Source organism: Acipenser ruthenus, chromosome 41 (assembly GCF_902713425.1).
Source record: "Acipenser ruthenus chromosome 41, fAciRut3.2 maternal haplotype, whole genome shotgun sequence".
Taxonomy (NCBI): Eukaryota; Metazoa; Chordata; class Actinopteri; order Acipenseriformes; family Acipenseridae; genus Acipenser; species Acipenser ruthenus.
In genome coordinates this window covers 285,528-310,190 of record NC_081229.1, presented here as the reverse complement: position 1 = coordinate 310,190, position 24,663 = coordinate 285,528, and the positions used below count along the sequence as shown (strand labels likewise).

At 47.3% G+C, this 24,663-nt stretch overlaps 1 protein-coding gene across 3 annotated transcripts; it reads right to left on the bottom strand.

Moving 5' to 3' along the window:
• On the bottom strand, positions 1-24,039 carry LOC117434110 (amyloid beta precursor like protein 2). Of its 3 annotated transcripts, none has more exons than XM_059011167.1 (17): positions 23,729-24,039; positions 13,589-13,762; positions 12,953-13,082; positions 12,395-12,507; positions 11,702-11,889; positions 11,204-11,412; positions 10,894-11,024; positions 6,576-6,650; positions 6,054-6,212; positions 5,503-5,631; positions 4,300-4,399; positions 3,930-4,166; positions 3,792-3,818; positions 3,559-3,623; positions 3,030-3,095; positions 2,621-2,764; positions 1-2,367 (listed from the first exon to the last, which is right to left on the bottom strand). In XM_059011167.1, the coding sequence occupies exons 1-17, from the start codon at positions 23,792-23,794 to the stop codon at positions 2,269-2,271; spliced, it is 2,112 nt and encodes a 703-aa protein (XP_058867150.1). In that variant the 5' UTR covers positions 23,795-24,039; the 3' UTR covers positions 1-2,268. The 3 variants fall into 3 exon arrangements, with proteins under 3 accessions (XP_058867150.1, XP_058867147.1, XP_058867148.1); XM_059011164.1 differs by having other exon boundaries at positions 1-2,370; positions 23,729-24,029; XM_059011165.1 differs by having other exon boundaries at positions 1-2,370; positions 3,792-3,815; positions 23,729-24,029.
• Between the last annotated feature and the right edge of the window lie 624 nt (positions 24,040-24,663).

Genomic DNA, 24,663 nt, shown 5'->3' with positions numbered 1-24,663 from the left:
TTTAAAAGACAGATTTTATATATTAGAGTTCTGTTTTCGTTTCTTTCTTGTTGTTTTATTAATTTCGTACAGTTCTTTTACAGGGTTAACAGACACACGGACAGGTACCAAGGTGATATGAACAAAGGTCTGCTCCGCTCTCCGAAGTTCAGAGCAGACGCCGAGAAGACCTTTCTACACAAATCAGAATTTTAACACAAAGTCGGAATCCTGCCCCCCCCAACCCCCCCGTGCAAACCAACCGCAGCACACAGAGACAGGAGGGGCACACAGAGACAGGAGGGGCACACGACGGGCATCACAAGAGGGGTTCTACTCAACATACTGCCAGGCAAGACGGTAAATGTGGTTGGCATTAAAAACAACACAAAACAGCGTTGACTGTTTGTCCTCCAAACAATGTAAATGGAGGGTGTGCAGTGTTTCAGGATCAGGGACATGTATTCAAACACTGCTTTAATGCATTCAGTGTCAGGAATCACCGCGCTCCTATCAGTCCCTGCGACAGAGATTATAAAAGGGTGCATGACTGACATGTGCAATACATAACACTGGAGAGTCCTTCTCTTCCATCTCTAACAGGTCGTGTGACGGGAGGACGTTTTTATTGTAATATCGACTCCGCGGTACAATACTTTCGTGTGAGATAGCCGCTGCTAGATTCACGAGGCAAGTTCTTCCCAAAATCAAATTAAAACTTTCCAGAAGCGTAAAGAAAGGGGCGGAGTATTAAGCAACCACCAGAACAACAGCTTCAAACTATGAGTAACATCTCCAATGTACGATACCCTTTCCCCAGATCCAGAAACTACTCTAGTCCCAGGCTGCAGAATGCAGACCGGGCCACAACATTTCCTCACTAGGTAACTCAAAACTAAACAGTTCTCTTAAAAGAAAAAATGTAACTAGCTAAAATCTAAAACAATTTCAAGTACACCGCAGTGAACAGTCTGTGGGATTGATAAATTTCCCCGTGCTGGTTGAACAGTCTATTTTTGGCAGCCATGTTTTTATTTGTTTCCCCTCCCCTCCCTCTACCCAGCACCGGAGTCTCAGGTTAGGTGACACGGAGCCTGAAAACTACAACTAAAGAAAGAAAGAAAAATCATTTTCATCAAAATCGTGTCCAGCCATTCTGGCTGGTTCCATGATACTGTATGCCCTGGTGTTGCTGGTGGTCACATCTAGAAAGTGCCCAAAATATATAAATAATAAAAAAAACAACATGCAGATCATTGTGTTTTATTATTTTATTTATTTAGTTTTTTTTAATGCCTTCGGACGTCTGGGGGGAGAACATAGTGAGCTATGATTTCCAATGTTACAATAACCCTCCTTTAAAATCTAAGAAGATACCAACGACAGTCAAAAGATACCGACACTGAATCCACGAGCCACGAGTGAGATTCAGGAGGTCAGGACACAACGCGAGAGACAACAAACAGAAAGGGAAATATACAACCACAGCACAGAATAAAAACAGGAGTTAAAAACGAAACAAAATATATACATCCTATTGCAACAGATTTATTGCAAATCCGTTTGCCTTCAAGAGTTCAATCAGATCAATGTGCTGTAACATAATAATAATAATAATAATAATAATAATAATAATAATAATAATAATCTGAAAATCGGATATTTGTGGTTTTCGCACACTGATCTGCTGTCCGCGAGGTCGCACAGGCGGTGTGAGGAAATCGCTCGGTTTCATTTCAGCACCCTTGTCTCCGCGGACGGTACAGCGCCGGTCTGGAAATATCTGCTGGTTCCGCAGTTAAATTAGGATGACATCCAAGTATAAAGTATATATGAAAACAGAAAGCTCGCTCCTTCCTTCTTGAGTAACAGAACGATGCATGTTTCCTTTGTTTCTGATTTTTTTTTTAAAAGCAGGAGAATCCTTTTTGAAAGACACTAAAACTTGTAAAGATAAGGCAGGACTTATTTAATTTAGCAAGGTCGAAATAAAACAAATGCTAGAACCACGCTTTCTGTAATTAAAGCCGTTTCACATTTTTACTTTTTATGCACTGCATGAATTTGGATAACATATTATATATATATATAAAACTTTATGTAACTTGAACAAAGTCAAATGAATAAGGGAACGTGGGAAATTGCAGGCCGGTTTCCACACGAGAGCGTTGCGTTTTTCGTTTAGCGGGGGAGTTTGGACACGGTCCCTAGCGGAGTTTAGTGGAAAGCATGTATTATTCCTGCTGTGAGTCGGTTCCTGTGGGCGTGGCCGTTGACTCCGCCCCTCTCTCAGTTCATTTGCTCTAAGAATTTGTAGGTGGGGTTCTCGTAGCCGTGATTCTGCATCTTACTGAGCTGCCTCTCCTCCGGGGTCAGCATGGGGTCAACCTGCTGGGAAACAGAAGAGAGTTTGGAAATCAATCACAAACCAACTCCATAAACAATCATTTGTAATGTATACTGAATCAGGCATGGATAACAGCATGAACTGTGTATTATTAAAACATGACTTATAATAAGAGACAGGGTCAACTGTACATATTAACTTATATAAGAGCCTGGGTCAACCATACATAAAACTTATCCATTGGAAGTGCAACACTGCTCCTATCCACTAGGTGGAGCCCTGCTCTCAGCTCACCTCCACAATCCCGTGGCTGATCGTCCCGTAGGGCTTCCTGCGCACCAGCAGCAGGCTGATCACCATCACCATTGCTATGGCGACCGCCACCACCAGCAGACCCACCATGGCGCCGCGGTTGAAGGTCTCCAAGGCGTCCGGTTCCTAGGAGACACGGGGAGGGACCGGTCAGGGTTTCTATTGCAAAACTCCTACTGCTAGACCAACACAGAGCAGGGTTACAGACTAGAAGGTAAAGCTTCGAACCCTCGGAACAGCCAGATTAACAGAATCCCGAGAGCGTAAACTACAGCCCGTGTTAGACGTACAAGTGACATGCAAAGAGACAGAACTGTCCAGCAGCCTTGGGATCATTAGCCAGTTATTGACAATGGAAAGGCAGCCGTGGCGGTGAGAGCGAGGGACTCACCAGCTCGTCTCTCTGGATATCCGAGGATCTGTAAACCACTTCTCTGACAGCCACGGTGGTGTTGACCTGTGGAGAGGGGGTGGGGGGAGACACACACGGGTTCAGCAAATTCACATCCCAGAGCTCAGGGGTGCACGCCTTGGCAAGCGTGTTTTAACACTTAATCCACAGTTGCGGACATGAAGAATTCTAATTTTTGATGTCAATCTCGATTTCACAAGAGCAGCTGCTACTTCTGATATCAAGAATGAAAGTAATCTTCATTTTAAAGAATTTTTGTTCCAGTATCAGTAATTTTATTACTGCCCAAGACAAAGTGCAATACTGCTGACATCCACTAGGTGGTGCCAGACACCCATGCTAAATGGATGCTGTGTCACCCTGACGAGGAGCTACTCCAGCTGTCCTGCTCACAGCTCACATTTATTGCACTCATTATATGAACAATGATCATATTGTATATGTGTATGTTTGTATGTATGCACACTGTTCAAATTGAGTGTACAATGCACAGCCGCATTCCAGTTACCTTGTCTTCGTAGTCGTAGTTGGTCTTCTCTACCGTAGAGTAGTCATAATCATCCATCGCAGAGGCTGCCGAGGACAGAGACATGCAAAGAGTCATTGGCAAGGACTGGGCAGTGGATTTGTCACAGAGAGAGCTCTTTACCTGCGGTGAGTCTTAGACTGGGTAAAATAACAACACAAGAGACAAGCTGCCAGTAACGTGCATGCACTGGCCGGCTCTCTCTGTGAACTCACCTTTCTTGGTGCTTTGCTGAGAGTCTGCTGCAGCATCATTGACACGGGCAGAGAGAGGAGAGAGAGAGAGAGAGAGAGAGAGTCAGCAAAGAGGTCACGCCAGGACACCAGATATTCAGCATTACGAAAGAGTCTCACCCTGGTCTGTGTTGTGGAGGGAGTCCTGGGCGGCGTGGGGGAGCAGGGGGTAGGGTCTGGTCTCAAAGGCCTCCTCCTGCCCCTCCTCCTCCTCTTCGTCACCATCATCATCATCATCATCCTCGTCCCGCACCTCCGCGCTGTCCATCGGCAGGAACTCCTCTGTGGTGCGCGTCTCCGAGAACGAGGTGGTCATGAGCTCGCTGGCGTCGGCCCGCTCGGAGCGGAGCAGCTCCTCTGTGGAGGAAAGCATGCTGGTGAGCTTCATTCAGAACCTCAGAGGAGAGCATTCCTTTACAGTGCTTTCCCATGCTTTCACTGCATGAAACTTGTCTAAGAGTTTTCAATATAATGTAACATGCAGACTCACGGATCTCATCGTGCAGCTCCTGGGCCAGCCTGGGCACCTTGTAGAGCAGAGCCAGGCTCTGATTCATCCGTTCCTCGATCACATGCAGGTGGGTGTAAACCTGCAGAGAGACAACAAGGAGAGGGGGCGGGGCTTAGAGACGGCAAGGAGTCAGAGCGAGGGGGCGGGGCTCCTGAGAGCGACAACAATGAGGGGGCGGAGCTTAAAGACAGCAAGGAGTCAGAGTGAGAGGGCGGGACTTCTCAGAGAGACAACAATGAGGGGGCGGAGCTTAAAGACAGCAAGGAGTCTGAGTGAGGGGGTGGGGCTTCTGAGAGCGACAACAATGAGGGGGTGGAGCTTAAAGACAGCAAGGAGTCAGTGACTGGGCGGGGCTTCTGAGAGTGACAACACTGAGGGGGCGGGGCTTAAAGACGGCAAGGAGTCAGAGCGAGGGGGCAGGGCTTCTGAGAACGACAACAATGAGGTGGCGGGGCTTAGAGACACCAAGGAGTCAGAGTGAGGGGGCGGGGCTTCTCAGAGAGACAGCAAGGAGTCAGAGAAACTCAGCAGCTTTTATCATCCCCCTTATCACTGCAGACACACCGCTCTCGCACCAGCACCGTGTGGAAGACTGTGACACACTGAGGTTTAAAGGGAAATGATCCTATGCTCACCATGTAGAAGCAGCACAATGACAAGTCGCAGTGCAGCAGCAGGGCTGATTTCACTACAGTCCTCACTCTGTTCTCTGGTCAACAACAGATAGAGATTCATAAAGACTCTTTCATGGAACATTTGGCACGCAGCGCTGCGCAAGGACAGGGTGTTCCCGAGCCTGGTGCTCAGGGTTGAGACGGGCAGGGAGGGGAGGGGGGGATTAAACCATCCCCCTTTGTTTAATCAAAGCGGCAGATATATTTCGAACAAGAATGTCACTGTTACACAAGGGCTAGGAGGGTTTCTTCACTCGAAAAACAAGAGTGGTGACCTTATAAACACTTCTAGACACAGCTGGGAAATATCTCCAATTAGTTTATTTTATAATTACTTTCTTGTGAGAAACTCACACTATCCCTGCTGCTGCTGCTGCACCCAGTCCTGGGGTTCAGAATGATTCATTTTCAGAGACTTCATTGAGGGGAGTTCTGAACCCCAGGACCGGGTGCAGCAGCAGGTTTAGTGTTTGCGACTGGGACGCTGTGAAAGATGAAAGTCTCTCACCTGAAACTTCATCTGCTCTGCTTTCTGCGGGTCGACGGCCTCGATGTGCTGGTAGTGGCGCAGCGTGTGTCTGCGGTCCTTCTGCTCGGAGCGGACGTAGCGTTTCAGAGCCTGCAAGACTCGCTCCGGCTAAGAGAGAGAGAGAGAGAGAGAGAGAGAGAGAAAGGGGGAGAGAGGGAGAGTGTGAGAGAATGAGAGAGAGGGGGGAGAGAGAGAGAGTGTGAGAGAATGAGAGAGGGGGAGAGAGGGAGAGTGTGAGTGTGAGAGTGTGAGAGAGGGAGTGTAGGAGAGTGTGAGAGAATGAGAGAGGGGGAGAGAGGGAGAGTGTGAGTGTGAGAGTGTGAGAGAGGGAGTGTAGGAGAGTGTGAGAGAATGAGAGAGGGGGGGAGAGAGAGAGAGTGTGAGAGAATGAGAGAGGGGGAGAGAGGGAGAGTGTGAGTGTGAGAGTGTGAGAGAGGGAGTGTAAGAGAATGAGAGAGGGGGAGAGAGGGAGAGTGTGAGAGAGTGAGAGAGGAGGAGGGAGAGGGAGTGTGAGAGAAGGAGGAGTTTACCTGCTGAGGGTCGGCCTGCACCGAGGACAGGTAGCTCTCCAGCGCCACCCGGCGGTTGTTGTTGAGCATTGCGACGACGCGGGCCAAGTGAGTCTCAACCAGCCGCTGCCGTTCACCTGCCACCTGGTCCTCTAGAGTCTGGAGAACTGACTGGAAGTGCTGAGGAGAGAGGGGAGAGAGAGGAGGAGAGGGGAGAGAGAGGGGAGAGGGGAGAGAGAGGAGAGAGGGAGGGGGAGAGAGGGAGGGGAGAGAGGGGAGAGAGAGGAGAGAGAGGGGAGAGAGGAGAGAGGGGAGAGAGAGAGGGGAGAGGGGAGAGAGGGGAGAGGAGAGAGGAGAGAGGAAAGAGGGAGGGGGAGAGGGGAAAGGGAGGGGGAGAGAGGAGAAAGGGAGGGGGAGAGGGGAGAAAGGGAGGGGGAGGGGGGAGAGGGGAGAAAGGGAGGGGGTGCATTTAATCATCCCAGGAATCACAAACCCATAGCAGAGTTGAGTGTGAGAATGTTCCGGGCGCGGTCGGCTCCTTACCTCATTCAGAGCCTGCCTGTCGGACTTGGGCAGGTTCTTGGACTGGTTGTCTGCCTCGGCCCATTCCTTCATGATCTGAGAAAGAGAAAGCAGGTCAGAGGGGAGGGCTGGTAACGGTTCAAACAACTCCAACTGCGGGCCAGAACGTCGGACCGCTGTCACAAATCTGCCTGTCAAACAGTGTAAGGCTTAGCGTTTATCCTGCAGGAAGTGTCAGCCAGTCTATTTCATCTTCAGTATTTCTTCAGTCTTTTCCATATGCAATGAAAGGCTCTTAGTTTTGCACACAGATACACTCTGCAGTCATTTATCAAGACGGCTTCTCCTGATGGCTTTTCTGATACAGTAAAGGTAAATGAAACCACATCGAATGTCACGGCTATAGAGGTCATTCTCAATGCACAAAATTGGCAAGTGGATTTTTTTTTTTTTCAACTGCCCTTTTTAAAATTTCTCCAGCACTTATAAAAAACGCACTAAACCAGATGAAGCAATACATGTAAACAGACATTCTGAAATACATAAAAGAAACCAACACATCGATATTTTATTCATGACTGGTCTCCTCCGTCTCACTCAGCATCACACGCACAACACTCTCCATTCTCTATAAACAGAGCGGTCCCCGAGCTCCACAGCCCCCCCCTCCCCACCATCTGGAGCCTCCACCCGGCTGCGCTATGAAATATTTAGCGGGGGGGGGGTTGCTTTCTTCTCAAATCATGTCCAGACACACAAACACGTCTATTTAAAAAGAGCTATTGCTGACACACGCACACACAGACAATGGCACACACTCCCAGCCTAATTGCCCAATTAAAGCACAAAGCGGTCTAACATTTTCACATTGTTTCTCTATCACTGATTACTGCCCCAAAGCGTTTCTCAACCCCTGCGTTTCTCCTGCAGGTAGGTATATCAGGGATATCAAAGGACTCGAGGTGTCCCAATACATTTGCACGCTGCTGTATTAGTGGGTTATAAACCACACAAAGGGAAGATTGTTTCTGTCACTACCATCGCGTTGCTATTTTTTAATTTCACATGCACTCTGTGCACGGGGTGACATCTTTGCACACGGCATGAGAAGAAGGCTCCTGAGCGGGGAGTAGCTGATTTCTCTGTGACCATGAGCACTGGATCAGAGAGCAGGTAGAGGACAGACAGACAGATTACAGCAGTGCACGAATCTGCTCGGATAATGGGAGGCGCTGCAGGAGTCTCAATATAGAGCAGCCCGCGGCTAGGCTGGCTGCTTCGCTTTCTTAATGAAGATGATGATGAGAAGAACTGCTGCACCAGCGAATCTGCTGCTCCGAGAGTCTCTCTCCCCCTCCCCCTTCTCTATTAGAACAAAAGCTTCTCCCTCTCTCCCCCTCCCCCTTCTCTATTAGAACAAACGCTTCACCCTCTCTCCCCCTCCCCCTTCTCTATTAGAACAAACGCTTCTCCCTCTCTCCCCCTCCCCCTTCTCTATTAGAACAAACGCTTCTCCCTCTCTCCCCCTCTCCCTTCTCTATTAGAACAAACGCTTCTCCCTCTCTCCCCCTCCCCCTTCTCTATTAGAACAAACGCTTCTCCCTCTCTCCCCCTCTCCCTTCTCTATTAGAACAAACGCTTCTCCCTCTCTCCCCCTCTCCCTTCTCTATTAGAACAAACGCTTCTCCCTCTCTCCCCCTCCCCCTTCTCTATTAGAACAAACGCTTCTCCCTCTCTCCCCCTCCCCCTTCTCTATTAGAACAAACGCTTCTCCCTCTCTCCCCCTCCCCCTTCTCTATTAGAACAAACGCTTCTCCCTCTCTCCCCCTCTCCCTTCTCTATTAGAACAAAAGCTTCTCCCTCTCTCCCCCTCTCCCTTCTGTTAGAACAAACGCTTCACCCTCTCTCCACCTCTCCCTTCTCTATTAGAACAAACGCTTCTCCCTCTCTCCCCCTCTCCCTTCTCTATTAGAACAAACGCTTCTCCCTCTCTCCCCCTCTCCCTTCTCTATTAGAACAAACGCTTCTCCCTCTCTCCCCCTCCCTTCTCTATTAGAACAAACGCTTCTCCCTCTCTCCCCCTCTCCCTTCTCTATTAGAACAAACGCTTCTCCCTCTCTCCCCCTCCCTTCTCTATTAGAACAAACGCTTCACCCTCTCTCCCCCTCTCCCTTCTCTATTAGAACAAACGCTTCTCCCTCTCTCCCCCTCTCCCTTCTCTATTAGAACAAACGCTTCTCCCTCTCTCCCCCTCTCCCTTCTCTATTAGAACAAACGCTTCTCCCTCTCTCCCCCTCCCTTCTCTATTAGAACAAACGCTTCACCCTCTCTCCCCCCCTCCCTTCTCTATTAGAACAAACGCTTCTCCCTCTCTCCCCCTCTCCCTTCTCTATTAGAACAAACGCTTCACTCTCTCTCCCCCTCCCCCTTCTCTATTAGAACAAAAGCTTCTCCCTCTCTCCCCCTCTCCCTTCTCTATTAGAACAAAAGCTTCTCCCTCTCTCCCCCTCTCCCTTCTCTATTAGAACAAAAGCTTCTCCCTCTCTCCCCCTCTCCCTTCTCTATTAGAACAAACGCTTCTCCCTCTCTCCCCCTCTCCCTTCTCTGTTAGAACAAACGCTTCACCCTCTCTCCACCTCTCCCTTCTCTATTAGAACAAACGCTTCTCCCTCTCTCCCCCTCTCCCTTCTCTATTAGAACAAACGCTTCTCCCTCTCTCCCCCTCTCCCTTCTCTATTAGAACAAACGCTTCTCCCTCTCTCCCCCTCCCTTCTCTATTAGAACAAACGCTTCTCCCTCTCTCCCCCTCTCCCTTCTCTATTAGAACAAACGCTTCACCCTCTCTCCCCCTCTCCCTTCTCTATTAGAACAAACGCTTCTCCCTCTCTCCCCCTCTCCCTTCTCTATTAGAACAAACGCTTCACCCTCTCTCCACCTCTCCCTTCTCTATTAGAACAAACGCTTCTCCCTCTCTCCCCCTCTCCCTTCTCTATTAGAACAAACGCTTCTCCCTCTCTCCCCCTCTCCCTTCTCTATTAGAACAAACGCTTCTCCCTCTCTCCCCCTCTCCCTTCTCTATTAGAACAAAAGCTTCTCCCTCTCTCCCCCTCCCCCTTCTCTATTAGAACAAACGCTTCTCCCTCTCTCCCCCTCTCCCTTCTCTATTAGAACAAACGCTTCTCCCTCTCTCCCCCTCTCCCTTCTCTATTAGAACAAACGCTTCTCCCTCTCTCCCCCTCCCCCTTCTCTATTAGAACAAACGCTTCTCCCTCTCTCCCCCTCTCCCTTCTCTATTAGAACAAACGCTTCTCCCTCTCTCCCCCTCTCCCTTCTCTATTAGAACAAACGCTTCTCCCTCTCTCCCCCTCTCCCTTCTCTATTAGAACAAACGCTTCTCCCTCTCTCCCCCTCTCCCTTCTCTATTAGAACAAACGCTTCACCCTCTCTCCCCCTCTCCCTTCTCTATTAGAACAAAAGCTTCTCCCTCTCTCCCCCTCCCCCTTCTCTATTAGAACAAACGCTTCTCCCTCTCTCCCCCTCTCCCTTCTCTATTAGAACAAACGCTTCACCCTCTCTCCCCCTCCCCCTTCTCTATTAGAACAAACGCTTCACCCTCTCTCCCCCTCCCCCTTCTCTATTAGAACAAACGCTTCACCCTCTCTCCCCCTCCCCCTTCTCTATTAGAACAAACGCTTCACCCTCTCTCCCTCCCCCTTCTCTATTAGAACAAACGCTTCACCCTCTCTCCCCCTCCCCCTTCTCTATTAGAACAAACGCTTCTCCCTCTCTCCCCCTCCCCCTTCTCTATTAGAACAAACGCTTCACCCATTCTCTCCTCATTCCACAATCCTCGCTTTCCTCTCTCAGGCTCTCCCTTTCTCTCCCTTCACACTCTCTCTCTCCCATCTCCAATTCTCTCCCCTCATATATCCCTCTCTCTCCTCCTCCTCCTGACATCCCCTCTCCTCCTATTCTCTCCCTCTCTCTTTCTCCTCCTATTGTCTCCCTTACACTCTCTCTTTCTATATGCCCGCTTCTCTTCCTCTGTAATAATCTATTCAGAGATCCATCTGGCAGCCCCCGAAACATTAACAAAGCTGTCCTGTCGCTCTCTCCCCTCAGAACAGGAGACACCAGCTGCGTCTGTACCCAGCAGGAGGGAGAGGGAAAGGGAAGAGAGAGAGACAGAAAGGGAGAGCGAAAAATACAAAGGAAGAGAAGAAGACAGAGACAGAAACAGACAAGAGAGGGAGCTGGAGAGGGATAGAGGCAGACAGATACAGAGAGAGAGAGAGAGAGGCTGTCAGTCTCCCTGCTCTCGCAGGCCCCGCCCCCTCACCTCATTGATGCGTTTCATTCGCCGTTCCTCCAGGTCCATCTTGGCGCGCAGGAAGCTGGCGTGCTCGCTGTCGTCGCGGGGCATCTCAAAGTAAACGTCCACGCCGTCCGTGGGGCGAGGGGTGGAGACGGCTAGGAGACACAATCACCGTTCAAACCCACGGCACTGGAATCCATCGGAGTGCGAACCATGGATCGAAAATCCTTCCCAAGCAACAGGAACCCTGCTCCCCACTACCCACTACCCAAACCGTACCACTATCCCTAAACTGAACCCCTGACCCTAACCCTACCCCCGAGCTGGGGCTCACCTACAGCCTCGGGAGGCGGAGAGCTCGGAGCTGTGGGGGCCTGGCTCCCCTCGGTCAGACGGTCGTAGTAGAAGGAGTCCAGATAATCTGGGGTCTGGTTTGGCTCGAAGTTGTAATCATAGTCGTCTCTCTCCTCCCCCTCCCCCTCCTCCTTCCCCTGGCTTTGGGACGGCTGGACCGGCTCCCAGGTTGGGGGGGTCACCTTCTCTCTGCAGTACAGGAACAAAAAAAGACACACAAGATTCAAGGTGAGTCAGCAACGCTGGCCTGGGTTCAGAAGCGAGGACAGTTAGTCCGGACTGTGGACTGAGACTCTGGAAGTCTCAACTCCGGGGTTAAAACTCTGATCAGGAAACTCTGAGGAAAAACATTGCAATGGTGGGTGTCCATAGTTTTATATTTGCATATAAAATAACTACATGATACAACGTAGTACATCTTTAAAATGGCACTTTGCAGCTCTCTCTCTCCCTCTCCCTCTCCCTCTCCCTCTCTCACCCGGTTCTCTGCAGTTCAGTTTCGACAGTGACGACCCCCGGTTCTTTCCCCAGCTCCTCTGCCTCCTCTAGCCTGGCTCCGGAGCTCCTCTCTGGGCAGCAGACGTACTCGACCCCCCTGTATCGATCCACCCCGCAGGGCAGCAGCATGCCGTAGCTGCGCAGGTCCAGCCCCTCGGTTCCACAGGCCTGAGTGGTTTGTGCAAGAAACGGATTCCAGTTACAGAAATAACAGGACTTTACCTAGGCTTGCACTGTGCTTTATTACACTTTGCTATGCTTTTACTGTGGGAGACTTTTATAAGGGTTAGTTTATCATGGTTTGTTTTTTTAATATGCTTTACCAGACCTCTCTGTGCTTTGCAATGCTTCCCTATGCTTTACCAGACCTCTCTGTGCTTTACAATGCTTCCCTATGCTTTACCAGACCTCTCTGTGCTTTGCAATGCTTCCCTATGCTTTACCAGACCTCTCTGTGCTTTGCAATGCTTCCCTATGCTTTACCAGACCTCCCTGTGCTTTACAATGCTCCCCTATGCTTTACCAGACCTCTCTGTGCTTTACAATCCTTCCTTATGCTGTACCATGCTTTCACTGTGCTGTATTACATGTAGCTATGCTTTTACTGTGGGAGACTGTTATAAGGGTGTCCCTTTAAACTACTCAGAGCTGGTTGGTAGGGCGCTGCAGTGACCTCTTTAGCGATGTTGTGCCAGTGGATGTAACTCTCACAGGAGTCCATCTTCTCCTGGTGCAGAAAACGACACCGATCAGGAACCAGCAGAGCCTCGCTCACAAACTCTCCCACTGCGAGACAGAGACAGAGAGACAGAGAGAGAGAGAGACAGAGAGAGAGAGAGACAGAGAGACAGAGAGAGAGCGAGAGATGCAGAGAGAGAGAGAGACAGACAGAGAGAAATGGTAATGGTGTTGCATTGCCTCCATACACACACCAAGGCACTCTTCACAGGTAAGTAAAAAGATATGTGAAAAACGTACGAATGGACAGCAGTCCACCCCTGTGAAAGTTTACCATGGTAGTTTTGCATGGTGCTTTCTCTGCACTCTATTAAGCTTTGCAAGGCTTTGACTGTGCTAAACATTGCTAAGGGACAGCAACACTGGAGACGTGCACACAGCATAACAACGAGAAGCACACCGCAGGCGAGATCTGTGGGAGTCTGCTGCTCGCTACGATCACTGTCAACATTACAGGACGAAGGGGCACAGAGGTAGGAGTGCCCGCACTCACCCAGGCAGCGGTAGGGCAGGACGATGAACTGGTGGCTCTTGCAGGGGCCCCAGCCCTTCTTGCACCAGTTGCTGATGGTGACGGGCTGGGAGGATTCCACCGCGCTGGTGATCTGCAGCTCAGGGTACATCTGGGGTAGGAGAAGGGAAGGAAGGGGGCATTACAAATGTGGGGGGAGGGGGGGGGGGTCCCACAGACCAATGAGAAGGACCACAGCACCGGAGTGGTATAAACACAGTATTATATAGAGTGTATTTATATTGCACTCCATGCACGAGAGGGTAAGTGGGGGTGAGGAGATATTACTGATTGCATCTCCACAATCTGAGCATCTCTTTTGAATTCTTTGAAGGGTTTGCATGAAAAAGGGACGAACACAGAACGAGCTGTTTGGGGGAAAAAAAAAATCAAAACAAGGTAAAAATCATAATGTAAAATTACATCTCCTGATGAACCCTAACCAAAGTCTTTATCTATCAATCTATAAAGACAGAATTGAAAAACCGCACACAGCTCTCTATCCCGGGAGAATCAGGATCCAACTCCTCAACCACCAGAAACACTTCATGAAGAAGACAAGTCACTGATAAACTGAAGAGAATACTGCAGGGTGTGGTCCTGCTGCCCTCAGCTCACCTCCTGGCAGTAGCTGAGGATCTGGGCCGGGTCGGTGAAGCAGCCCAGCCTGCCGGCCCGGTCTGGCTCCCACTGGCCCGTCTGGATGTTGATGTGGAGAATCCGCCGGCCGCAGAACATGGCAACCTGCGGCTCTGCCACCGCGAACCCGGGGCCAGCATTGGCAGCGAGAGCCTGGAGAAAGAGGGATGAGGTTTCTATTTGTATTTATTATTATTATTTATTGTGTAATTGATTTGGCAAGACTTCTGCTGTAGTCGTGCCAATAAACATCTTTTGATTGGAGAGAGAGAGAGAGAGAGAGAGAGAGAGAGAGAGAGAGAGAGAGAGAGAGAGAGAGAGAGAGAGAGGAGAGAGGAGAGAGAGACTGGGTAACCCAGTCCATACCCTCACCACTGTGATGAGGTAACCCAGTCCACACCCTCACCACTGTGATGAGGTAACCCAATCTATTCCCTGTCCTAGCACACTTAATATCTAACTGTGTGTCCTCTTGTTCTGGTTAAAGTACTGGCTAGGGTGAAATCTGTCCAATTTATTTCAAGATTGTAAAGGCTTCAATCAAACCCCCTAATTCTTCATTGTAGCCTCCACCTGTCTTTGTAGCTCTTTCCTTTAAGCCCTGGTTGCTCTTCGCTGGACTCCCTCCAAGGCCACAATGTCCATTTTGGGACAAAAACATGACAGTGTCTGGTCGTCCTCCACTGATGTCAAGAGTATTTGTTTGGTGCTAAATTATAAACTATTGAGGCTGTGACCCATATAGATGTTGGTGAACAGTCTTTGTTATTGTGACACACACACACACACACACACGCACACACACACACAAGTCCAGGTCCCTGCACTGCCTCCCCAGTTTCACTTTCAGCTTCAGGCTGCATTTTAATCAGATAATCCTTCCTGGCGTCTTCAGTGATGGATAGCCCCAACACGGCAGGTCTTCACTGCAGGGAATGGATGTATTTATAGACGGTTAAAAGCAAAGGCGTAACTCATCCTGTCCGGGTCTAGATTTACCTGAAACACCTCAGACAGCGAAATTGTACCAGTGCAGCGCTAGATAAAAGCACCAGCAGGTAAAGATACTGCAGCAGAAACAAAACTACTTCATAGAGAATAAACTGCCTTGCACTGTGCGCTTACTACCATGGGAACCCAGAAAGGCTAACACCTTTACCTGGAGCACAGGAGGGTGCAAATGTATTTAAATATCTCAAGATACCTCATTTATATCCGTTCTACACCGACCTGCATGAAAACACCTCAGAAAACACCTCAATGTGCTTGTGATGTCATTTACTACACAGTTAATGATCTGCTGTTCCTTTCTATTTAACCCTGCAGGCATCGAGTTATTGAGTCTGGTTATCCATGTATCTTTCCTTTATTCCTCTACATTGTACAACAAAGGGCTCCTGCCTGTATTTGGCATATTTCTAACCAGCGTTGCAGAGTGTTAGGTACAAATCTGGCATCCCTTGGCAGGTTCCAATAACACAGTGGGAGTGTGTGGAACACTGGTTTGAATAATGCAAGACCTGATGATGTAATTCAGTGCAACACTGAACCAACAGAGACAGGGGGAGGCAATCCCACCCACTCCCTAATGCAGTCGCTTTCCTTTCAATTAAAAAAAGTGCTGCTTTTATTCTTTTTTTTTAATTTGGGGGATTGATTTAGATCAATACCTCTTCAAATCAATCCGATGTAAATCAAAGCTGCCACTGCAAAGGGATGAAGGATTGGCCATTGAATGGAGCCACTTGAGGAGGCAGGCAATAAAGGCAACAAATACATAAATATATAACTGAGTGGATAAATAAATCGAAGCGTCATCCTCTTAACCCTACTGGCACAACACAAGCCAGGTTTTTTTTTCCTTGCTCGGGTGGAGAATACTAAAATACGAAAGGTGTGTTTCCTCCGTCTCCACTGAGATCGCAAGACAGTAGACTCTTCCAGAATTAGGTTATATTTTTATAGGTCAAAATCCAGATGTAAGCGATTGCACGCACTTACAATTGCTATGTAAAGTTAGCTTCCATTTGATGTTTCCAGGATTCGAAAGTTACACACATGCAGCTGAAACGTTATCAGTGAGCGACTATTCTGGGACTTCGTCGTGTCACGACCGCATCTCAGAAATGGAATGCTGCTGTTTCTTTGAGGTCCCTGCTTCTTATTTCCGATTTCCTGCGTCAGCGAGGAAATGTATTTTGATTCCCATCAGCACATCCATTCGTAACGTCTTTCTTTTATCAAGCATTCAATCAGTGAATAACTCATTACTTTAGTCAGAAGTACGTACTTCCGAAATGCTCGCCTCGTTCAGAACGCCCAGATCAAAAAAAAGAGTCAGGGAGATTGAGAAGAAAAATCCAGATTTGAATAGAAAAAGACAGAAGCAGATGAAAGGAAGAGCGACATCAATGAATCGCTTGTCATCCCAAATGTGCTTCACGTTCCAATTAAGAGGGAAAAATACTGAGAGAAAGAAATGAAGCTCAATAGAGAATTAGATGAACATCATTTAATATACAGCTCTGAAAGAGCGTTTAACCTCGTCTTGCCTCATAGAAGTTTACCACAGCAAAGGCTTAGCAATGTCAAAAGCATTGTAAAGCACAGAGAGGTCTGGTAAAGCATAGGGAAGCATTGTAAAGCACAGAGAGGTCTGGTAAAGCATAGGCAAGCATTGTAAAGCACAGAGAGGTCTGGTAAAGCATAGGGAAGCATTGTAAAGCACAGAGAGGTCTGGTAAAGCATAGGGAAGCATTGTAAAGCACAGAGAGGTCTGGTAAAGCATAGGGAAGCATTGTAAAGCACAGAGAGGTCTGGTAAAGCATAGGCAAGCATTGTAAAGCACAGAGAGGTCGGGTAAAGCATAGGGAAGCATTGTAAAGCACAGAGAGGTCTGGTAAAGCATAGGGAAGCATTGTAAAGCACAGAGAGGTCTGGTAAAGCATAGGCAAGCATTGTAAAGCACAGAGAGGTCTGGTAAAGCATAGGCAAGCATTGTAAAGCACAGAGAGGTATGGTAAAGCATAGGCAAGCATTGTAAAGCACAGAGAGGTCTGGTAAAGCATAGGCAAGCATTGTAAAGCACAGAGAGGTCTGGTAAAGCATAGGGAAGCATTGTAAAGCACAGAGAGGTCTGGTAAAGCATAAGGAAGCATTGTAAAGCACAGAGAGGTCTGGTAAAGCAGAGAGGCATGGTAAAGCATAGGGAAGCATTGTAAAGCACAGAGAGGTCTGGTAAAGCATAGGGAAGCATTGTAAAGCACAGTGAGGTATGGTAAAGCATAGGGAAGCATTGTAAAACACAGAGAGGTCTGGTAAAGCATAGGGAAGCATTGTAAAGCACAGAGAGGTCTGGTAAAGCATAGGGAAGCATTGTAAATCACAGAGAGGTCTGGTAAAGCAGAGAGGCATGGTAAAGCATAGGGAAGCATTGTAAAATATTTCCATAGTAAAGGCATATCAAAGTGTAATAAAGTACAGTGAAAGTATGGTAAAGCACAGAGAAGTACGGCAAAGCATATTTTAAAGAAACAAACTAAGATAAGCTATGGTAAATTCATAGTATAACCATGGAAAAAGCATGGGAGAAATTGCCGTGTGAATTTAGTGCAGTAAACTTTTATGAGGGTTTTCCCTGTCTTCGATGAAACTCCAGTATCCTACAGTTTTTGCAAAGGGTTCATCTACACAGCGTTGGGATGCATGCAAAGCAAGCCCAGCCATCCATTATCTCTCAGCACTCTGACTCATTAAGCACTACCTGCCCAATCTCAGAGACACGCTCCATTTCTCAGAGAGGAAACAGCAGTTAGAGACTTCAGCGCTGTGCCTTGCTGCTGCAGCCCATATCCTGGCAGATGCAGCTCTGACCTCTGAAGGTCAGCGACGCTGAGTGCCTTCCTGGAACGCAAGGAGGTAGCCTGCTGCACCGCCCCACCCCCTAAGAAATCGATGCAGAGTTTCCTTCGAGGGGATTAAGTTTCACACTCAATGCTGGTAGAGGAGCAGAGTGCACGATCAGGAGGAATATCAGGTTCGTTTATTCATTCATTTTGAATTTTAATTCAATCATTGGATCAGTGCTTGTGAGTCTTAGTGCTCAAGGAGCGGGGGAAGGTAAAGGCCATTCTCTGACAATTGCTTTATAATGCGGATTCCGCTAATGACCACTGTACTCATTCCACTCGTGATCTGTGCCAGGGGGCTCCTGCTACGGGCGTGCGAGTTCCGAAGCGTATTCATTCTTCACGTTTCAACGGCCAGGTTTTTTAGTTGTCCACCTGGAGCCAGTGCTTATCTGTTCAGGGTAGTGGGATAGATGTGCGTCGCGATGGCATGAACCAATACGATCCATCTCAGCAGCACGTTACACCAGGAGACATGTGAACAGTGGCTCATAAAGACACAAACATGTGTTCGGTCTAGAGCACAAGTTTATCTCGCTATCTCGATACAACCCATTTGATTTTCCCCCTCACTGATCTGCATGAGTCACAGTACTGTACATGTGCGATACTGGCAGTGTGTTGTAAACCCATGGCTGGTAATGCTGTGCTGCGCTACGGGTTCTGTGCTAGCTTGGGTTCCTTCTGGGGGATAACACCGGGATGAGGAACGTGGATCCCAACGGTGTTTTTGATTTTCTTTAAAAGGAGGCTTCAAATAAAATCAATCCTTCTCACTTCGCTGTGACTGCTGAAAGGATAAACCTCCCCCTGTTGACCCCGCTTTGACAGGCCGGACTTGAGAAGAAAATCAGATTATTAATAGCCGATTGCTGACGGAAACTGGGGGAACAAAATCAATCATCCAATCCTACAGTTCTAAGTGATGTAAAACTTTTAGGACATTCAACCTGGTCAGGGGGGTCAAAAAGGGATGAAGAACCACACCCAAAACACCCCTTCGCTCCTCGTGTAATCTTCTGAGCTGTGTCAGAGCCGGTGCAGGTTAGAGGAGGGCAGGTCTCTTGCAATGTGATTCTGCTAATGCTGTCATAAGCTTCTCTGGAGCTCTCCATGCAGGCGTGCCTTGATAAGGAGAGCAAACAGTAATCCGGATCTTCCCTCTACTTGCTCTCCATCGTGTCCGGCTCTCGAAGGCTTTATTAAAAGCGAGATGGGACTGATTTCATTGCGTTCGTCGTGCAGGCCAGTGTCTATGCACCAAGGGCTCTGCTTCTCACAGAGTCAGAACCACTCACCTATTCTCACGCACGGAGGACTGGCAGCACAGATATTTACTTTATTAACATAGGTTTTACAATCTTATGATAAATAACCCTAACCCTTTTCTGATTCAAATTGTGTGCTTACATATATCATGCAAAAATGACTTGCGTGTCAAATACATTGCAGCTATGCATGATAACATTGTAATGATGTGTAAGTGCACATGCATTTACAATATCACGCCTATGTAAATACACAGTGATTCGAGACACTCAGTGGAAAGTGTTTTCAGAGTTTGATATATTGCACAAAGGGGAGTCGGACGCTCTGGGCTTGTCTAATACATTTCCTTTGAAATGCTTCCGTTGAAGTCAATTCCTGCTTTGATAATTAGCGATGGGAATCACCACGACATGTGTCCGAGACTAACGCAGTCCCAAGCTCCACGCGTCTCTAGTTTCTGCACGCTCATTTTGAAATTGTGTTTTCACGAAGGCTGTTTAATTAGTTCTCTCAGGGGCTGTCGTTCTTTATGCGTGCTGAAGGAGAGAAGACATGTCGCTGATTTAACGTTTTCTCTTTCCCTCCCTCCCCCTCTCTCTAAACTGCACTGCCAATGTTCTCAGCATCTCCTGGCCAGTGAGGCTGGTTGTCATGGCAACACCTCCCACAGGAGTGCTGCTACCTACCCTGTTGCCGTGGCAACCAGCTCTCCGCAGAATTCTAAGCATGCCCCCCCCCCCTCTCTCTCTCGTCACCTTCCCATCTCCACCCCTCAGCAATCCTTCTGTTCTTCTCATTCCACAGCAGAGTTCGACATCACTTGTCCCCCGGATTTGTCCAGCATGCTCAGTGTTTTATGCAAATGCCACTCCAGAATTAAAAGTGCAGCAGTAATCAATACGTTCTAATGGTGACATGATGCACTTTAATAAGGAGCACGAATTAACCTGTTAAAATAAATAGGAGACCCTGATGGTGATGCGATCCAACCCTCTGAAATGTCTTTATAATATACAGCACTAGACCCTGATATTGATGCGACCCAGCCCTCTGAAATGTCTTTATAATATATAGCACTAGACCCTGATATTGATGCGATCCAGCCCTCTGAAATGTCTTTATAATATATAGCACTAGACCCTGATATTGATGCGATCCAGCCCTCTGAAATGTCTTTATAATATATAGCACTAGACCCTGATATTGATGCGATCCAGCCCTCTGAAATGTCTTTATAATATATAGCACTAGACCCTGATATTGATGCGATCCAGCCCTCTGAAATGTCTTTATAATATATAGCACTAGACCCTGATATTGATGCGATCCAGCCCTCTGAAATGTCTTTATAATATATAGCACTAGACCCTGATATTGATGCGATCCAGTCCTCTGAAATGTCTTTATAATATATAGCACTAGACCCTGATATTGATGAGATCCAGCCCTCTGAAATGACTTTATAATATACAGCACTAGACCCTGAAATTGATGAGATCCAGCCCTCTGAAATGTCTTTATAATATATAGCACTAGACCCTGATATTGATGCGATCCAGCCATCTGAGATTTCTTTGTATCGGACGGAAATGACATCACATTAAAATTAGCTGTACTGTTTAATTAATGCTGTGCAACTGCGCCCCCCCCCCCCATTTACTAACGCACAGCTGCAGAGGGGGCAGAAATTAAAGTATCACCTCCCTAGTTCATTTCCAAAACCCCTCCCTCACACATTCTGCTTCTAAAAGCCTATTGATTGAGTCGTCAGCACGCCTGGTTAACGATGACCTCAGCCAACACAGCAACAGATAATTCAACAGAACACACATGTAACAGGAGACTCTAAGCAGGTAAGAAATGACGTGTTCTGAAAACGAAGATGGCATTAAACTTCAATCCCTTGACATGATCTCAGTTCAGAGCGGATTTAGCGGGGGGCTTGCATGCTTAAACCCCTTAGCCCTGCCCCTGATCATAAAATAAAACGACGCAATACGAAACGAGAGCCGTTCTGAATCTCATCACTGTATGCCTTCATATGCGAGATCTCTACCATGGTCGTGTTCCACTGTACCTTTCTCTCTCTCTCTCTTTCCACTCAGCCTCAGCGCATGACTTCCCCGCAAAGGAATCTGTAGGTAAACTGTAATCTGCTTATCCCACTCAAATCGCATACTCAACACGGATAGGAAAAACAAATATTGAGATGGCCAACATCATAAATAAATTCACTCCTGTGTTTAATCAGATGCAACACGCGCACACACACACCCCTGCCACAGATAACACCCTTTTGTTTACATAAACTGCTTCTCGGTGAAACGCGGGTGCAATACAAACGTCCTCGGCTCCTGTAATAAATTAAAGCTGCATCTCCCTGGAACTTAATTGCAGTCATGGAAGGACAAGGCAGCTGAGACTTGGATAGAAGGGTGAGAGGATATCGATTGAGGGTGATTGGGGGTGATAGGAGATGGATTGGGGGTGATTGGGGGTGATAGGAGAAGGATTGAGGGTGATAGGCGGGTTATAGGAGATGGACTGGTGGGTGGTTGGGGGTCTTAGGAGATGGATTTGAGGGTGATAGGAGATGGACAGGAGATGGATTGGGGGTGATAGGAGATGGATTGGTGGGTGATTGGGGGTGATAGGAGATGGATTGGGGGTGATAGGAGATGGATTGGGGGTGATAGGAGATGGATTGGTGGGTGATTGTCGGGTGATAGGAGATGGATTTGGGGGTGATAGGAGATGGATTTGGGGTGATTCCGTATCCAAGACCAAATACCAAGGCTTGCTAACGCTTTCACACAACCACTGTACACTATTGACAAGCAACTTGTTACAATTTCACATTAAATTGCTTTCAATTTATTTATGTGCTTTGCTTGAAGAAGAAGAAGAAGAAGAAGAAGAAGGGTTTGTTAAATTATGAATCTGTAAGTTTGACACAGGAATCACACTCATCATTACAAGCCTGGCATCGCACAGGGTAAAAGCCTGGGGCATCATGCTCTGCGTGTGTCTCTCTGGGGCGTCATGCTCTGCGTGTGTCTCTCTGGCAGCGCTGGCTTTGTAGACCAGAGGAGGGAGTGTGATCAGAGCTCAGCACATCTCACACGGCGTGCTCCTCAGTCAAGATCATGAGAGCCTGAGACACCCAGCTCCTGTCACCCCACAGCACAGCTCATCACAACGCAAACCCAGAGGCACAGAACCGGGAACATACGAGTCAAGCTGATGAAATGCAAATCATTCTTTCTGCAGCTCCTCAAGAAGAGAAGCACAGCATCCACGCACAGCCCATCGAACTGACTGGATTAAAGAGATCCTCCATCCCACACTCCACCCGCCTCTCCTGTGCACCAGCTTCTACTGCATTGTCTTAGCTCCCTTAGAGATGTTTACCCTAGTATTACTGCATACCTCTCTGTGCTTTGCAATGCTTCCCTATGCTTTACCAGACCTCTCTGTGCTTTACAATGCTTCCCTATGCTTTACCAGACCTCTCTGTGCTTTACAATGCTTCCGTATGCTTTACCAGACCTTTCTGTGCTTTACAATGCTTCCCTATGCTTTACCAGACCTCTCTGTGCTTTACAATGCTTCCCTATGCTTTACCAGACCTCTCTGTGCTTTACAATGCTTCCCTATGCTTTACCAGACCTTTCTGTGCTTTACAATGCTTCCCTATGCTTTACCAGACCTCTCTGTGCTTTACAATGCTTCCCTATGCTTTACCAGACCTCTCCGTGCTTTACAATGCTTCCCTATGCTTTACCAGACCTCTCTGTGCTTTACAATGCTTGCCTATGTTTTCAATTTATTCCACTTCATGTTATGCTTTCACGATGGGACACTTCTACAGGGGGTAAACTGAACAGAGCTGCTGAGAGATTGCTTTTAGACCGAACTCAGGTAGGAAAGCTCAGGCAGGAGAGACCGTGTTATCTGTAACGCTCGCGGAATAAAGCCCATTATAGCCTTCAATTGTTAAGCATTTGGTCCTGCATAAATTATGGGTTCAACTACAGCATCTAAACTCCCAGACTCAGACAAGACAGCCTGGGTCACACCACAAACCCAGAGTGCTCTAAATTATTCACACTTCAAAAAGACAGCGACGGGCTTCACCGGAAAAGGACTGCGGGAAAAGAAAAAAGAAAAACGCAGGCAGACATTAAGAGCCATTTAGAGCAGGCTGCTGCCTAACAATATATATATATATATATATATATATATATATATATATATATATATATATATATATATATATATATATAATGAAATAAAACACAATTTGAATGAATATTTATATTGAGGAATAAATACAGAACTCGTACAAATAACACCTTGCTTATAAAACGATTGGCATGAGGTTTTAAAATCATTATCGAGCGAGAAGGGCTCTTTCTATTCGCCTCCTGTTCTGAGCAGCACCTACGCATCGTAATTATATTAGCGAGGAGGCCACTGAAGCGGAATGGAATCCTCTACCGTGTCTATCCAAACTCGAACCCGGGACAGCCAGAGCCAACAACCTTCCTGTTTCTTACAGTAGATCCCCGTAGAGGGAACATGATGATGATTATTATTATTATTATTATTATTATTATTATTATTATTATTATTATTATTATTAATTTGTATTTATTTTTTTACACAGAGGCACCTAAAGGTGAATGGGATGTTAGGCTCTGAGAATGAACATCAAGTCCTGACAGTCCGAGCGTTCTAATACTGTGCAACATTTCTATTATAGATATAATTTATCAAATAAAAGAAAGGTATGCAATTTATAATATATACATGTACATACACGCACACGCACACGCACACGCACACAGTAGGCCTGGCAGCAGTACTAGCAGTAGTGATCGTGGTATTTACTGTATCATGGACCCTCTTTGTGTTTTATTTTCTTGAATTATTCTCTTACCTCGACATATCCCCATGCGCAGTGGGACAGTAGAGTCACAACAAGACAGAACGCACTTCGTCCCATGTTTGCTGTCTGTATTCCCAGTCTACACCAGTGTATCCCAGTCAGAGAGATGCGTGTCCGTGTACAGTAGCTCTGCGGAGGGTTGGGATTGCCTGTCTCTGATATCTCTCTATCTATCTCTCTCTCTCTCTCTCTCTCTCTCGCCTGCTTGCCGGTTCTGAGCTCCCTCCAATCCGTGCACTCGCTCGCGTTGTGATGCTCTTGCGTTGGAACCAAGCCCTTTCATCGAAGCTTTTGGTTCAAAGCCTCCCCGGGTTTGTAGGCGGGACCGGGAGAGAGGAGTGAATGCAGCTTTGCAAGTGGCATCGACGGGAGACGCCTGCTGGCGCAGACAGGCTCAACACTCTCTGCGTTTATTTGCACAATCTAATCGGGTCAATGAAATCTTTGAGGTGGTCGATTTCAAACCAGTCCGTATATTCTGCATACGAACACAAACATTATTTGGAGGGCACCTTTTTAATTTCTATATTCTTATTTTTTGCATTCGCTGAATTTCCTGTGCACTCTGTTGACAGTCCAGTTTGTGTACCATGTCCGCAGGTTCTAACACTAATAGTAAAACTGGACTTTCAAGTCATTTTATTAGCAATAAAGGAAACTGCGTCTTTCCCAAACATTCTGCAGGACACCGTGCAATTCAAATTGACGAGTAATTGTTTTGATAGTTATTGCAGACTAGGCTGTGAACGCCCTCTGCTGGTCACATTATATATATGAACCCTACACCTGTCGTGCACAGTGTAAGACACGACACTCGAAATAGTATTTTTATTGTTAATGTTTTTCCAATCTGTTCGTGTCACCGAACGCTCAAAATGACATTATCGTGCAGTGTTGAATCACCAGAGAGAGAGAGAGAGAGAGAG